Below are 16,327 nucleotides of genomic sequence, written 5' to 3'. Positions count from 1 at the left end.
TTCCTGCGACTAGGAGACCCTCAGGTTTCTATACCTACACTCCACTACTGAAACATACCTACACTTCCACTCCTCTGCACACACAGGTCACTCTTTTTCTTCATTCCTGTCAAGGCATTTTGCTAAGGTCAGTTATAAAGAAGCAAAATAACAGTTTTCTATGAGCTTTTAATGAAAATCAGATGCAGGTTTTAAAAAATTTATTTACACATAGGTTTAGATCAGTTTTGGTCAGCACACTTTCTTTTGTAATAAGTTCTAATAAGAAATATAATATTGAACTTTATTTGTCTTTTGGGTTTGGTTTGGGGTTTTTTTTTTTTGTTTGTTTTTTGTTTTTTGTTTTTTTAGCCCATCTGTTTTCTTCCACAGAGTTTTGTGAACAGGAGTGGGGGTTCAGCAAATCAATTTGTTCCAGGATCAGGCTGGAGGCAGGACAAAACCAAGTCAGGACCCAAAACAGATAAGATACAGCGTGTAAAGCAGTCCTAAAATAGGGATTAAGCAAAGAGGAAGCTGATGGGACACAAAGACTCTAATTCCTGGGCTTCATCATCTACAGCTCAGCTGCTTCATACTGCTGCTGACTTAGTCCTTCAGGAGATCAGCCTTGTGGGAATATTGTATGTCACAAGCAAATACAGATTGCCCCATGTTATCAGGAAATATCTAATGATTAATTTGGACCTCTTTCCAGATGCAGCTTGGTAACGATATCCTTAGAAGCATCTGGCTTTTAGCTTGGTCTTAGAAGGAAGCTCCATGGTCAGCTTAGGGGAAGCCACTAATTAGAAACCTTCACTGAGATCCCTTGAGATCCCTTGAGATCATGGAGGTGGAATCACCATTCTCTCCATGTTATAGCCACACAAGCCTTGGTCTGCGAGTTCCCTATATGGTTGTCCCAAGGAAGAGCCATGTTCTTTGCAGGAAGAAGGATTTGCCCAGCTGTAACAAATTGAGGCAATGAGCAGGTAGGATGGTGCACAAAAAATCTGCTTCAGGTCAGTGCAGCTATCGTTGGCAGATCCAGCTCTGAGTGGATGTGGGGGGCAATCATTCATTGTCACTCGTGCGCAGTCAGATTACACACTGTTCCTGGACAGTACACATGAGTAAGGACAGTTTACGTGACAGCACTTGGCTTTATGCTTGCATGACTGCTCACAAGAACAGACCCATGAGATTCATTCCACAGTGGTTACTGCTGAGGAAATTCCAGATGTCTCCTGGGGTCTGGAGTGTGAGGCTGTTTTCAGATATGGAGCAGCAATGTGTGAAACTCTGCAGCCAGCTCTCCCTCAGAGCCGGGTGCCAAGAGGAGCAGCAATCAGGTCCTGGACACGCTGCGCTGCATCAGATGGTACAGAGCCTGGTCCTCTGAGTCAGTGCTTGCACAAACAGTCCTGGAACAAGGGAAATGGGTGTCTCCTGGGACTATTTCAACATGCAAGACCATCTGCCTGAGCAAGGCTTTGTACCTGCAGACTTCAGATTGCTTCTAGATCCCTTCTGTGGGAATGTGAGTAAGGTCTCTTCAGTCCAGATGACAGCAGCAGCAAGGCTGAGTTGTGGAGGAACTCTCTTGAATTATACCCTTGCGCTGTCTCCCTTCACCACCTTTGGCAAAGTTCCTTTAGCAAGTACGGAAAAGATAGGGAGCAGACAGCATCACTTTAGAAAGCTGAGTTTTTCCCTGCCTGCTGCCCTATCTCTTTCATTATAGATAAGTTTGCCATGCACTGAGTGCAGGTGGTACAGATAGAATCATGGAATTCTATCTGTATTTTTGGATTGGATGTATGTTTGGATTGGAAGGCAACCTTGAAGATCATCTTGAATTAAGTTTAAATTAGTTATTGTGAGTGGTGGTGTCAGTGCAGCTGGGAAAGAACTCACCACAAGGTTTGTATCTGCCTCACTGAAGTTCTCATTCAAGTTACCCACCTCTTTAGCAGAAGTTGCTGCGTGAAGATATGCCAGGATTCAGTGATTCCATGAAATTTCTCAGTGTCCTTAGCATGGGTCTTGGGGTTACAGGGACACAGAAAGCAGTCCCAGCTCAGGCGGGCCCTGAATAGGTACGTAAAGAGAATAAACCTCATGGTTCAATTGCCTTCACATTGTCCAGTCCTTAATCAATTACATGCAGGAAGTGATTTGGCTGCTTTGTTGCAGATGGCTGTGTGCCTTTCCACAGCAGGTATTTATTTGGCTTGGCACCTGTAGTGGGAGCAATTCACTGGCAGCAGACCCAGGAGAACTACAAGACAATTAAACAAGAGTTGTCTCACTACAACAAGTGAGGACTTCTCCTAAGTGCATGAGAATTACTTTGGAGGATGTGTTCCAGATCTAAGTGTAAGGTGAACTTTCATCATGGCCTAGAAACCATTTAACATGGCCAGTCTCTGAAGGAGCAGTCTTATTTCCTCCAGGGTTTTTATTAGGAATGATTCATGTTCTGATCTGTGAAATGTCAAATCACTGCTACCTAGTACAGACTAAAGTCAGAGGGTATGGACTGCTGATATCCTCTCATCTTCATCATGTTACCTTTCTTATCTATACCAGTATGCTTCATAGTATTCCTTGGCTATGATGAGGTGCTGCTCCCTAGCACCTATGATTCTTCCTGTGGATCCAGCTCTGTCATGAAGTACAAACATATTTGCTGGAGGCAGAAACCAAATTTCAAGCTACAGTTTCGTGCAAAGTAAGTTTTATATCTATCAGATGTTTAATTTCCTTCAATTTTCCTGTGTGTTTCTCAAGTTTTGAAATGTTTCCAGTCCATATGCCTTTGAAAATAGTTCCAGAATATGTAAGAGATTGAAGTGTCCTGCTGTTCACCTTGTGTCATGGAGAATCCCAACTCCGTTTTGCCAGCTGCATCATGGCGCACATCACACATTGTTGTGTGCTCATTTCTGTAATACCTTTCGAGATGTGAAAATTCACATTTAAAGTAATGATCTATGGCAAATGATGCCCAGTATCTTCCCACCCTCCTTCCTGTGTCTCCACCTAACTTTAACATTCAGGAGCCCTTAGGTTTTTTTGTTTCCTTTCCCCAGAGTTAGAGGCTCTTCACCCGTGCCCACTGCTGGGAATCAGAGCGTGAACACACACACACACTGTTGATAGCTGAAAGGAATGTGTTTGTATTACTCAGGCATTACCTTGGCAAATAGAACATGTTGGCTCTGAAATCTGTGTGTTTGGCCATCGTTTCTCTGTTTCTCAGTTTCAGGTGCCAACTGACCTTTTCTGAGATCATTGATGGGACTGCAGAGACTGTGGCTTCACTGTCACCTTACTAAGTGCGACTCCTGCATGTATAACAATTCCCAAAAAGTGAGTGGCTGGTGGTGGACTCACTGGTTCTGGCATTTTACACCTAAGATATAAGGACAGGAGAGGCTTTATTTTGAGTTTGGGACCCAATTGTTTAAGCAATTTTTTAAGCAATTATCTCTGCTGAGGGGGAAGAATCTCCTGGCGTTTTAGTAGCAGATCCTGGACAAAGATTACAACTGTGTGACTCCTTCCACCCCCACATAGTTGTTCAGCTGATAGGCCTTTGAGGTCATCATAGTAGCAGAAAGAGCTACTCTTGGCCTTAGCAGAAGCAGAAAATGCTCTTCATCCTACGAATTGCCTGCAAGCTTTTGTCCGAACTTTTGTGCGAACTTCTTTGTAGCTGATTTATTAAAGAAATATGGATATTGATCTAGTACCGATATCCAACTGTGACAGACAAAAACTCCCTAACAGTTTAAAGTTAGAAAGTGTATGTTTATTACGACACCAGGCAGCGTACGGGATAGCTCCCAAATACACACTGCACCTTTCAGATGACTACAGAGTCCTTTTATCCATACCAGTATTGGATACCCAAAATACAAATACATATTCATAATTTTGGTACATCCCATTCCTCACTTCATATGCTAATAGTTTCAAAAGCTATTAAGCATGCGTAGATTGTTCCTTGAAATGGGTCGGTGATCCCTTTCATGGGGAGGGGTCCCAAAATGAGGAAGTAAATGAAGTCTTCCTCATTCTGACCTTTCTACCTTTTCAATGCAAATATGACAAATGAACCTTGGTAGAACTCCCATTCCCTGTTTTCAATTGGTTTCAGAACAGAGAAGGCCCACAATTGTCTTGTTCCTAAAAGCTATTTGTCAGTTTCTACATTCTTCATTATAAACCCAGCTAACTAAGCATTGTGTTGACAAACAATCAATTATTAGTTAACTACTAACACTTAACTTCATCAGGCCTACTCATTTATTTTAATTAACTCTAGTAAGGCTTATCTCTAACTAAAATCTTAGCTCCTCTAAAATCTCTAAATTCCTTAAAGTTTATGTTTCATAACAAAGATTTCAGTCAACTTGTAAAAGATCCATTTGAAAATAAATACAATAACATTTGTTCCATCTGCAGAGAGTTGAAAGTAAAGAAAATAGGAATTTCTTAAAAAATTAACTATTCACCCCAAAAAACCCAATCCAAGGCCCCAAAACCAACATTCCCCCTAACATGGCTTAAGGCAATTGCAGTTTTCAGTCTCAGTGGAGCTGAGTAATTTTTGGGAGTGTGCTTTGGATAGTTGTGGTCTTTTGGTTAAAGTGATGGCATCACTTGGGAAAACAGTGACACGAGACATCTGACCACAAGAAAACGGGAATGCTCATTGGAATAATCACAAAATCTTTGAAGTCTTCTCTCATGACACTCAGACTTCAATCTTGTCTGTTACTTTCATTGCTTGTGTTGCAATGAAGGAAAAACCAAGAAGTCATACTTGACTTACAGCCTAGGAGACACTGAAGCTGCCATCTCAGGGAACAGTTTCTTACAGCCCTTTGAGTGCCATGTGCAGATTCAGACTCCAGTGTATTTGTACTCTGCAGTACAATGAATTGGATTGTTCCTGGCAACAAAAAATGGCTGCTATTTGTTGGAAGGAAGGAAAAATAATACCAGTGAATTTGCTTACTTGTCACTGAATTATCCAAAATAGCCTACAAAGCAGCAAGAGGGACATGTATCCTTTCAGCTTGTTATATGGAGGTGTTTAGAGAAGAAGGTGTTTGGAGGAAACACATTGATAACATTTTTGGTAAATGTGATCACCACTGAGTTTATTGTCAATGGTTTTCTTCCCTATTATCTTGTATTTCTTTCTTTTTTCTCTTCCTTTTTTTAAAATTTCCAGTCAGTGTGACTCCAAATTGCTTCAATACACACAGGGTACAGGGCATTGCCAACACATTGCGCTAAATGTTACGGCAACAAACAGGAGCAAAGGATTTTTTCTTTCTTAAGATCTAAGAAATTGAAATTGCTAGTGAGTGCTGCTGTCAGGAGCCAACTGAGGTGGCAGGAGAGTAAGCAAGCTAGGAGCATTCCATGGAAAACAGGCTACTGAAAAAAAACAACCCTTAATTTAATTGAAATTCAGCATTTTTAACTTTGGTTTTCTTCTAAACAGTGAAAGTCCCCATAAAATGAAATTGATCAGGATATTGACTGAAAAGAATAATTTCGCTTAGCTCCAAATACTGTTTTGTTGCGAGCTAAGATTAATTTAATTTAGATGAACTTTGCCCTTAGCGCTTGAATACAAGCTTGAATTTGACAAAATGATTGCTTTCTAAAGAGGTTTTTTTGGTTTGTTCAAATCCTCATTTTTCTAGGAAGCACTGTTCCACCAGCAGCCTTTCCATCTGGATGGTTCTGGCTTGTATTCCCGGTACCTGGTTACACCATTTGAAACAAAGTGTACACAGTACTTTTCATGCATTTTCTTCTTGTTTTTTTAATAGTCATTTTAGTATCAGAAGACATTGCATGCTCTTCCCTCATCCTTTCCTCCAAGCAGGAATAGTATTGTGAGAACTTTTTTGGCATGGAAATGAATCCAGCATTTGGCCTGCCAACAGGTCAGGTAGATTGACAGTTCTTTCGCATGTTCCTTCCTCAGCTGAGTCTCCTGCTGGCTTTGGTGAAAGATTTGTGTATGCAAAAACCACTTGGGTTTTCCTAGGTGATATCAAGGAATGGGTGAAGCTGCAGTGTTGAACACGAACCAGCTACAACAAAGCCTGTTTTCTTTGGCTCTTCTCGTTGAGACTGTGCTCACGGTGAGCAGCGCTTACGTCAATTGCTTCTCTTTTGCAGGATGACGGGGTTTGCTGTCAGAGGTGAAGTACCAAACAGAGAAGAAAGCAGAAAATGAGGAGCTGATGGAATTTTTGACCACAGGGATGCAGTAAGATAGCAAACCTAGGTTTATTTGCTTTATTATTAGTCTTCTGCTGGAAATGTCTGGCTCAGCAATGAACCAGCTGGGTGGCTGTGCATTCCTTTATTGGCTATTGATAAGTCAAAGACAAAGCTTTCAAAGAGTCAGGCTTTTTGGCAAGTCACTTTCTCTTCACTGTTTGTATTGAGTGACTAAGTGCCTTTCACACAAAGGTCTGACACCTACATGGACAAACTCTTACTTTTCAGTAAGAGCAATAGATGGCAGGGGGTGTTTCAAGTTCTGCTCATTGGTCCTTTTCTGGGCTTGCTCCTCCTTTACTTTCTACTTTTGCAGAAGCCTGACCAAAGGGAGAACAGGAGTCACTCATCTATTGCTTATAATTATCTGCTGCTATGGCAGGTGGCTGTGCTTTTCTGAGTACCTATGAATAGTTACTGGCTTTCAGCTAGAAACCTTGCCTTTTAACTGCACTGTAATTGCTTCATCTGTGCTTTTCCCCCACACACATTCTCACACATTCTTATTCCTTCAAGAAGTTCTTCATCAAGTAAAAAAGAAGCCCACGTGGTCCATGCTCTCATTCGCATGTCATGTCTCACTCTTCATGAAATCTGCCACTGATGCTTTAGACATACTTCACACAGAAATGGTATTTCAAGCTTCTGCAATTTTATTGACATTTTGGCTTTAGCACAACAGTCAAATTCTGATTCTCCTGTCTGCTTGCAAACTTGTAAAAATGTGACCTTGAAAACAGAAGAGGAAAAGAAGAATTGTTAGTGTCTTGGAAGCCTCCTTATTTCAGTGTAAACATGTAATACACGTCTTTAATAAAATAATCAGGCTAAGAGGGTGGACTTATTCATTTGCTTCTCTTTCGAGCTATGAAGCTTTCATGATTCTGGAAAATTATTTCAAGGAAAAAGCTAGAAATTATGAATCTTAGGAGTGCAGTGAGAATGCAGCTTCAGAGCTTAAAATTTTATTTTGTTTTTAGCTGAGTCAAAAAAGCTGCTTAATTCTCCTTCTCAAAAACTGAAGGCTCCTTTGGAGGTAAGTTGGTTAACTGGGTCCAAATATACTCTCAAGCCACTTGCCTAACGACTTCTTATTACCATAGACTTTTATAGGGTGTCTATGTATGAAAAAGTTTTCTGCAAAAGATAAAAAGATTAGATTTCCCCCAGTTCACCTGTCCTCTAGTAAGAAATGGGAGAAATTGACAGACTGATACTGCAGTTGCCAATGTGCTCTTTGGGTGGTGCAGTCTTACTTCACACTTCTGCTAGCGTCCTTGGCTGAGTCAGTGGAGATGGGTTCTGGGAAAGCTTGTGCAACCCTTTTCTTTCAAAAAAATATTGATCACATTTCTTGTGAATTTGAACTTCCATGGAATAAGATAAGTGGGTGTATCAGAGATTGATGCTTGTTAAAATAATTAATATTTTTTGGTGATGAAAAGTTATTCAGCATAGCTATGTTGAAATCAGCCCGCAGAAGATTGTAGAGATGTCACACTGCTGTCTGTTTCATGAAAGGGCAGAGGAAGCAGTATCAGTGAGCCTGGTTATACCTATAATCTTCCATATTCTTCCACAGAATCTTCCTCTCCAGAACTCCACAGGAATTGTGAAGTAGTCTTTGCACTGACTGGCACCAATGGTTGTTACTAGAAGTAATTTAACTGCAGGTAATATGAAAGTCAATTTTCATGACAGTTTTCAACAGCAGAGATCTCAGGCTTATTTTTGTAGGTGGCAAAATTCTTGTTTCACCTGTGCACATAGAAAAAAAAAAAGCCTATTTGCTGACCCCAAGGTTTCCATGGCTATTTGTGTCATTTCCAAAGGATCCACTTCCTGTAGAGTTGCTTGTGATAGCTTGTTATAAACAAGAATAAATGCTTGAAACACATCTGCAATATTAAGTCTGTCCTACGTGTAATTTTCCTGGGGGAAATGGGATTTTTCCCTTGTTACGTGATAAGAGCATAAGAAAAGCAGTCATTTTAGCATGGGAAGCAGTCCATAATCAAAAGCAAGTAAAGCAGGGATCATACGTTTGTCACCTAAGACAAAACCAGGATGTTTATGTTAGCCAACATTATGTTTATGTTAGCCAATATTCAGCACAGACAGAGAAACTGAGGCAGAGAAACTCATGCTTGCATTCCCTGTACTTCTAAGGAAGAGTTAGAAGTATTTTTCAGGGACTTTCCAGTATTTCTCCCCATGACTTCCTCTATAGTTTGCAGTGTTTATACATTAGAGAGAAATGTACTTCCATTATTACAAGGACAGCAACCACAGACACTCGAGGGGACAATTTGCAGTTCTCCATACAAGAGCACAACTCCAGCAACCAGGCATGGGAAGGGGAGATTGAGGATAGCGAAATGACAGGAAGTCATTGCTTGGTCAGTTGATAGTTGCCAGTTCTCTTGCCCCCCAAATGAAAGAAGGAAATAAAAGTGGTTTGAAGGGAAGGTAAAGTAAGGAGCCAAGAGAATAGCAAAGGACAGAAAGGATACGTAAACACCTCTGCTGCATTTCATTACATGGAAGGCGCTGAAATGAAAGGGAAGTGATGAATGCACCCAGCAGCTGTAAAGTGGAATGGTCTTCTGACAGTCTTGTAGAAAGACAGTTTAGATGCTAAATGAAGTGACCGAGGGGAGCAGAAACTTTCATGAGATTGGGAAAAGGAGGAGATGGACAAGAACACGTAGTTAGCGGCAGTGAAATCCCAGGGTCCGTCCTTTCCCTGTGATGCTAATATCCTGACCCTTAATCACCCGCTGGCCAGCTGCCTGCTGTGTTCCACAGATGTGCACAGGTACCCACACAGACACTGACTGCACGGTCTGTGTGTTTCCAAAGTGTGCACTTCTCCCCTGTGGCTTCTGCATGGCCTGATAGCCGGAGGGCCACAGGGCACGTTGTTTAAAGTGCCAGAACTCTTTCAGCTGATGCCAAAATAACAATGGTGAAGGAGAGGACTGGCATCAAGCTTACTGAGAAGGGTCTTCAAGAAAAAACAAGCCAGAGACAGCTGTCTTATTTTATGATCACGAAGTTACCCAGCAAAAATCCCTCTGTTGTTTTATTACTACCTAGATTGTAGATAAAAGTGAAATAAGAGTGTGCATCCTTCAAGTAAACAGTTATGCTCTCACTAAAAACAATAGTCTTTAAGCTTATGCCCTTTCTCTCTTATTCCCTGTTTCCTTCTGGAAGGTTTTTAAGAGAGGCAGGCATCATGTGTTCAGCACACTGCATTTCAGGGATCAGAACAGGAAGCAGTTGTTACACCAGGATAAGTGCTTGCTTTTTGGGTATCCAAAGTAAAGGTCACAAATTCCCATTTTGGGGGTCAGATAGTGGCCTTTTGCTGTAGTAAAGATTTAAAACTGCAAGGCTGAAGTGGACGTTTAGCAGGTTTTATGCATCTGAGGTTAAAACCCTTTTATCTGGAATTAAAGGGATTTAAAGGGAATTAAAGAAGCGGCCTTGCCCTAGAGCCCACCAGTCCCCATGGATTGGGAACAGCCTGAAGAGAGGAGAGTGAGCCACTTAGCCCATCCTAAGAGTCTGTCAGTGTAGTCAGGAGTGCCAGGTTTCCATAAGAGGGGGAGTTATGGCACCATGGACTTAAAAAATTTCATTTCTGTTCCAGAAATCAGGCTGGCAGAAATAGAGCAGAATTTTCAAATCAAGAAAATGAACATTTAAAAGATCAAACAGATAACAAATGAGTTTTTTATATATAAAACTTTTAATAGTACATTTTTAGGAATAATTACATTCTCATAATCAATCTCTAGGTATGTAAAATATGGGTTTTTTTCCATTAGCTGATGGGGTAGCTAATTAGACATACAATCAAGTACAGAGTAATGAGATTGTGAATATTTCTCCAGAAATGAATAGCAGAAATGAAAATATCCAGCAGAAATTAAATAAATTATAATTGTTTGCTTTCTTATATAGCAACTGCTCAATAAATACATTTATAAATACCACGGAAATCACAATACATAAATACCAAATAGAGTGTTATACATTCTGTAGGATAGGTTTTTCAAGTTAGACATTACAGTTCACAGTCTGGCCACAGGCTGACTGTGGTTCAGGAAGCTGTTGTTGACACAACATACTGGCGTGCTCCAGGGGAGCAAGAGGATTCATCAGTTTGCTGGTGCAATAGCAAAATTATCAGGCTTAGTGTAAATAAGCTGTGCTGCAGGTGCATTGCACCTCACTGCATATGTTTGGCTAAAGAGGCTGCCAAAGGTTCTCAATATCCTTCAGCAAACCACTTTTCCTTCAGTGTCATGGGCAGCATGTCCTATGGACAACACTGACCATAGTGAAAGACTTCCTTAAATACACACAGTTAAATAAATAGATAAATAAATAAACCCATCCTTAATTAACATCATCACACTGATGCAGGATGTGGAAGACGGTGCACTGCTTGAATGATGCTTTTTCCAAACGTTTCTCTTGACAGAGGAGCAGAACGAGTTCCCGGATTTTTTACTGTCCCAGTGTTTCTTAGAGAGGAGAGTCAGAATTGTGTTGAGCCCTGTTAAGAGGTGAGGGAAGAGAATAATTTAAAAGGAGGTTCAAGTTACCACTGCTTAGTGTTGCTCAAACAGTTTAGGATGCAAGGTCTCTTTCCAATTCTTTGTGCTATCTTGAAGCACAGGGAGAATAAAGCTGATGTTTCGAAAGCAACTGCTGGAATGCCAGTGTGTACATGCCTGGTGTCCAGCTGGGAAACCTCTGCAGCACGAGCTTCTGTGGTTCCTCACAGCAAGAGCCTTGTTAGCTCAAAAATAGCAACTAAGTAAGGGGAAGATGACTTTTTTAAGGCCTTATTTTTCAAAGGGAGAAAAACACTTCTGTGCTTCCCTGCAGACAGAGTTGGTGGCACTCAGAGATTAAGTAGTGAAATACCAGCTTGAGCAAGTACCCTGAAGCACAGCCAGAAAAATTAAGACTGATTCTATAGTTAAGCAGGAAGCTTCCCTGTTCTTTAAATCTGATTAAGAAAGATGGGAAGTATCGCTATGGAATCCTACAAACTGGCTTTTTCTGGGAGGTTTGCCACTCAACTGCCCAGACAGACAGGGAATGGGACTTACCTGGCCAAAATTGCCTTTACAATCAGCTGTACCCAGGGAGCAGTGGGCTCCAAGCACACCTCTCTGCCATCCTTCAGAGTAGCTCTGCAAAGAAGGGAATAAAGAAAAGTCAGGAAACTACTACATGGATTTGTTTTACTCACAGAATGTAATCTTGCACTTTTAGATCAGATAGTATAAATTCATCCCAGCTACTCTAGGTTAGACTTGGCTCTTTTGCTTTATGTGTTGAAAACTGAGGAGACCATCCAGAATTGTGTGAGTCTCTTTGTCTGCTCTCAAAGCAGTCACACATTCCCAAAAATCTTTCCCTCTATATATGAATACTTATTTTGGATGTGTTTATATTACTAAAGCTTTCTTACACAACGATTGAAACCTCCAGTGGTGAAAAGGTGTTTGAGCAGAATAAGGACTTTAACATTTCAGTGCCTTTGTGCTGTTCATATCAAGTTAGGTTGGTTCACTGTTTCCCTAAATCTGCTTATTGGAACTTAGTTTTTCTCCTTGAGTCTGCCTGCCTCATAAATGCAGGATTCAAACTAAATCATTACCTTGTGTACTAAGACCTGACAAGTCCATGAAATTCACGTCCTACTACTAGAAACATTTAATATGTTCCCTGACAGATAGACAGTGGTCGGTTCAGGGATATGTAAGGTCATAGAGATGATGAAAACCAGGGTGTTTCACTTAAAACCATCCCTCTCAAAGCAAAAGCCAAGTCTAGCTGCATGAGGTCAGCATGCTGACTGTGGTACTTGTGAAGCCTAAAAGCCCAGCAGCAGTGTCGGCAGTGCAGGGGAAGAGGAAAGAACCTCTTGCAGAGCTACTTACATGACTTCAACATTCTTGCAGTGGGGGCCACTCTGTGTCAGCTTCACATCTTGAATGGATTTTGGGGGAATAAACCTGGAATGAGTGGCTATGCACTGGCATCGGAGCTCGGTTCCCATCCTTGCCAGGGTCCTACCTGTGAGCAAAAAAGGCAGATTGTGCTTTGACAGGTGCTCTTATGGTCCATGTATCAGACATAAAGAACAGCTGCTCTGTTGTAACAACATTCTCATTTAAAACATTGCATTTGTCCAAGCTATCTAAATACTTATGTTATAAGGGAGGGTTACTTAGGTTTCAGGGGAGCTGATGCCCAAGTATGTTGGAAACTAAATTAATAAATCTTCTTAAAATGAACCCACGTATTTTGCAGTTAGTAACCATAGTGACTACACAGTATGTTTAACTGCATTGTTTTAATATCTGGATCAAAAAACTTGGCCGCTCTGCAGAAGACAGAGCCCTAGATTTGTTCATTAATTGGAGGTTTGCCCATGTTTCTGTGTTTAAATTGTTTGCTCTCCCTTTCCAACTGTGTATTACTTGCTTTAGGTGGCATGGCACTAAGCAACAAATACAAGATGATAAACTGTTATTTTTGTGGGAAGGGAGAGAAACATCAAAACACCCCAGAACAAAAATCTGTTTCTAGCCACATACACTTCAATAGAAACAGAAACAAAGCAAATGCAAGTTGCATCCTTAAAATATTTCCCACAATATGTCAGTAACTCTTCAGTCCAAGGTCTACACAGTAGATTTAAGACTGAAGAGAGATGCTGAAAATCTCTCAAAAGAAACTAATTCAGTGAGACAAATAGAAAGCTACTCTGCAAGGACAAGCATCTCAGTTGATGCTTCGGTAAAGTTGCAGCCAAGGGGACTTTGGGAAGCTTTGCTTACCTTGAGACACAGCTGCTGAGATCAGGAAAAGAGCCAGGATAGCTACAAGTTTGCCGTTCATGGTTGGACAGGAGTTTTTTGCTGGCTTGTTTAGGTCTAGTTCTGTGAGCTGGAGTCCCAAAGGATTGTTGATTCCTGCTGTGTGAGGATTGTTGACTCCTGCTTATATACTGTTTTGTGCCCAGCCTCTGTACTCTGCTGGCATGGAGATTGCGTTAGAGGAATTTCCCAGATGCAGTAAAAATGAGTCACATGACTGTTGTGAAACTTCTTCCTAGATGACGAGGAATTCTTTTGCAGATAATGATACAATGGATTAATTTATTAAAATATAATAGTCACACATTCCAATTATTTTGGTAGATTTGTAAATTTTGTGCTTTTCCTAAAGCATATCCTTATTTAATATTGCAACTTTAGAATGGTTTCAGTTACATTTATGTTGTCACTTATTATTTTCTTCGGGGTTATAACTGTTCTTTGTAGATGTATCTGGTCTATACTTGAGATACTAAATTTCTTATTCCCACTTATGGTGACAGCTTCTGCTTACCCGATACAAGCCACCAGAGTGGAATTCAGGCAGTGCTGAAATTACTGAGAAGCTCTTTACTGGGTCAGGATTTTACCTCAGAATTATTTTGACATAAAAGATTTTCATTTTAGTTATTTTTTTCCTCTGTTCAAGGGGCATGATACAAAGTAAATTAATCACTAATTCTTCGTGGCTAACAAGGAATTGAGGCTGCAGTATACAAAGCTTTCTGTGGGAAGCAGATACTGAATTCTGAATGGATTTGAAAATCATGCCTGTACTTTCCATGTTACACATGTTAATGAATGATAAACAGAGAAAGCTTTATATGCAAACCAAACAGCATGACCTGCTGAACACAACTGATTTTGTTTTCTCTGTAAGTCCAGACATTTTTAATAAGTATTTTCTGAAATCTTTTTCAGTGACAGCAACCCTAGGTCCTAGCAAAAGGACACAAGAGTGAGAATTATGGCTCTGTACAGACTTTTCTGTTAGAGAACCTTGTATGAATGCTGAGCTTTCATTTGCTGTTGCTGTGGATAATACCTTGCAAGGGATACAATTCCAAGGGAAGACAGGCTCAAATGCTAAATTTTGCTTAATTTAAGATCTGTATTTTCAAATCCAGCTAGAATATGTGTGATTAGGAGAAAGCCTTCTGTTTCAGTGCAGTAAAAACATCATAGTTTTGACATGATGAATTTTGCTGCCTGTTATCTTCAAACTCAAAGCTTTGTGGTTTTCGGATCTGTGGATTGAATGAGGTACTTCTCCCCATATCTAGGGACTTAATAAAAACTCGATCATCTTTAGCAGGTAAAGCATTGCAATTTATTTACAGTAAGAATGGAATAGTTTGCCCATAATTTATTGAAGTTTCCTTGTACCACGTGTCATTAACTTGATAAAAGGAACTTTGTGATAAAAATTCATTTGTTTCCTATTGCTGTGTGGGCTGTCCCAGGAAAAGATCCAGCAGCTTTGTCTCTCCTACCTCTCAGTGAGTATCAAGTTGACAAAAGATACTGATTCTGACTCCTGATGGTGCTGCTCCGTAGCTGTGTCTCTTAGCGAACTTCAATGAAAAATACATTTACTTCTCTGAAGGTGTGAACCAGGAGAGGGTTTTGCTAGGAACTTAGGGTTATGTTTTATTGCTTATGTTCTATTATGATGTATATGTTGTATTATATTAATGTGTGGTTTCACTAGTGCCAGATTTTAGATGTTGGAGTTTTAACCAGTTTACTTGGAAGGTTTTGCTGGTTTATTTTTCTTTTGATTTCTCTCTGTGTCTCCACATATGTATGCACACACACAGAGGTTAAATTAACGTTTTATTAGAGATCACACTTTTCTTAGTTAATATTTGCAGCCTTATCATATAATTTTGGAGTGTGTTGAAATGTTATTAATAGCAGAGGAAATAAAAGAGAATTCCCCTTCAAATCCCCAAGTGAAATCAGTGAATGCTTGTGCTCGTGACCACCAGGCTCAGCTATTTCCTGCATGTGGCAGTAATGGATCTGCAGAAATCACCAGGGCAGAAGTGAAGCCAAGAGCCTGCTCCACCTATGATGAGCCCTGATCTGAACTAAGAGTGAGTGTCTGTCCAAAAGAGCAGGATGTTTGTAATGGAATATAAACCCCTGCACTTTTTTACCAAACTTACAGTTTCATTGGGACTGTGTGAAGGGGGAGTAAGAGAGACAAATTGAGATGTGAAAATGTCGAGGCATGAGATCAAACCCAAAGGACGGGCACTCCTAAGCTGCATTTCTGGGAGTGCCATGTTTTGCCCAAGTTCTCCCTACATCCCTTCAGCACTGTTCCCAGGATCTCATCCAGGCTTTTGTCATGGGAACTGCAAATCCATTATGGGATTCTGGCAGCTTGTTTCCCTGCCAGCCATCAGAGATGACTTGTGCAAATGGAATTGCTGCTCCTTTGGAAGGCTTGCGTCACTGAGTGAGCTGATACTGCCGCGAGCAGAGACCTTCCATGCTAAACCCTGTAAAAATCACGCTGGCAGTGAACAAAACAACACTTACACAACAGTCTGACTACTGAAAGACTGCTGAAAAGGAAGCAAATACCTCCCGTGCCTATGTTCTAAGGCAGGATATAGCTTGTGTTCCCCACGTTGCAGGATGGAAACTAGTGGTTTGTCATGACTCATCAGCCTGTCTAATAAGCACAAAAGTCAAAAGGGCATCTTTTAGGATCTTAACTGGGATCCGTTAATCTTTGCATGTAGCAAAGGATGCCCCTGTACAAGGGACACGCTAAGGGGGATTCAGGTGTACTGAGGCTGAGCTTCAGACCATTACTGGTTTGAGTCGCTCCAGGTCCAGAGGAATGAATGCTCCAGCTCCTGGGCTGATAAAGTTACTCTGACAAAATTAAGAATCTGTCTGGTTTTAGACAAATTCCATCCTCTCCCTTGAGAACTTGTGCACATAAGACCAAGAGGCCCAGGAGGCAAAGCCTTTGCTGGAATGAGGGCTCAGCCTGTCTTTCAACTCCTGCCTCCTCTGTGTCCTCTGTTCCAGCTACTCTTGTACCCAGGGAAAATCTCACTCCGTCTTCTGAAACCACCTCCTTTTCCTCACAAGGG

The 16,327-nt window shown here is 40.9% G+C and overlaps 1 protein-coding gene and 1 long non-coding RNA gene across 4 annotated transcripts in view; one reads left to right on the top strand and one right to left on the bottom strand.

The window, feature by feature from the left end:
• Positions 1-5,965: 5,965 nt before the first annotated feature.
• The window catches only part of LOC137472785 (uncharacterized), a 32,761-nt gene continuing 22,399 nt past the window's right edge, over positions 5,966-16,327 (top strand). For both annotated transcript variants that reach the window (XR_010998416.1, XR_010998415.1), the window contains exon 1: positions 5,966-6,286. This is a non-coding gene — a long non-coding RNA (uncharacterized lncRNA). The remainder of the gene's footprint in view (positions 6,287-16,327) is intronic.
• Positions 10,046-13,438, bottom strand: LOC137472782 (interleukin-8). Of its 2 annotated transcripts, XM_068188143.1 has the most exons (4): positions 13,173-13,438; positions 12,270-12,405; positions 11,433-11,516; positions 10,046-10,870 (listed from the first exon to the last, which is right to left on the bottom strand). In XM_068188143.1, exons 1-4 carry the CDS (start codon positions 13,231-13,233, stop codon positions 10,840-10,842), a joined length of 312 nt encoding a protein of 103 aa, XP_068044244.1. In that variant the 5' UTR covers positions 13,234-13,438; the 3' UTR covers positions 10,046-10,839. The 2 variants fall into 2 exon arrangements, with proteins under 2 accessions (XP_068044244.1, XP_068044245.1); XM_068188144.1 differs by lacking the exon at positions 10,046-10,870 and having other exon boundaries at positions 10,878-11,516; positions 13,173-13,437.

The sequence above is a fragment of the Anomalospiza imberbis genome, chromosome 4, assembly GCF_031753505.1.
Source record: "Anomalospiza imberbis isolate Cuckoo-Finch-1a 21T00152 chromosome 4, ASM3175350v1, whole genome shotgun sequence".
Lineage (NCBI taxonomy): Eukaryota > Metazoa > Chordata > Aves > Passeriformes > Viduidae > Anomalospiza > Anomalospiza imberbis.
The sequence above is the reverse complement of the archived record's forward strand: the minus strand, read 5'-3'. Positions and strand labels throughout refer to the sequence as shown.

Coding starts and splice junctions, on each gene's coding strand:
- LOC137472782 (XM_068188143.1), bottom strand. CDS start 13,233: ATGAACGGCAAACTTGTAGCTATCCTGGCTCTTTTCCTGATCTCAGCA. Junction 12,406..13,172: donor CTCAGCAGCTGTGTCTCAAG/GTAAGCAAAGCT, acceptor TTTTGCTCACAG/GTAGGACCCTGGCAAGGATG. Junction 11,517..12,269: donor TGCAAGAATGTTGAAGTCAT/GTAAGTAGCTCT, acceptor CCTTCTTTGCAG/AGCTACTCTGAAGGATGGCA.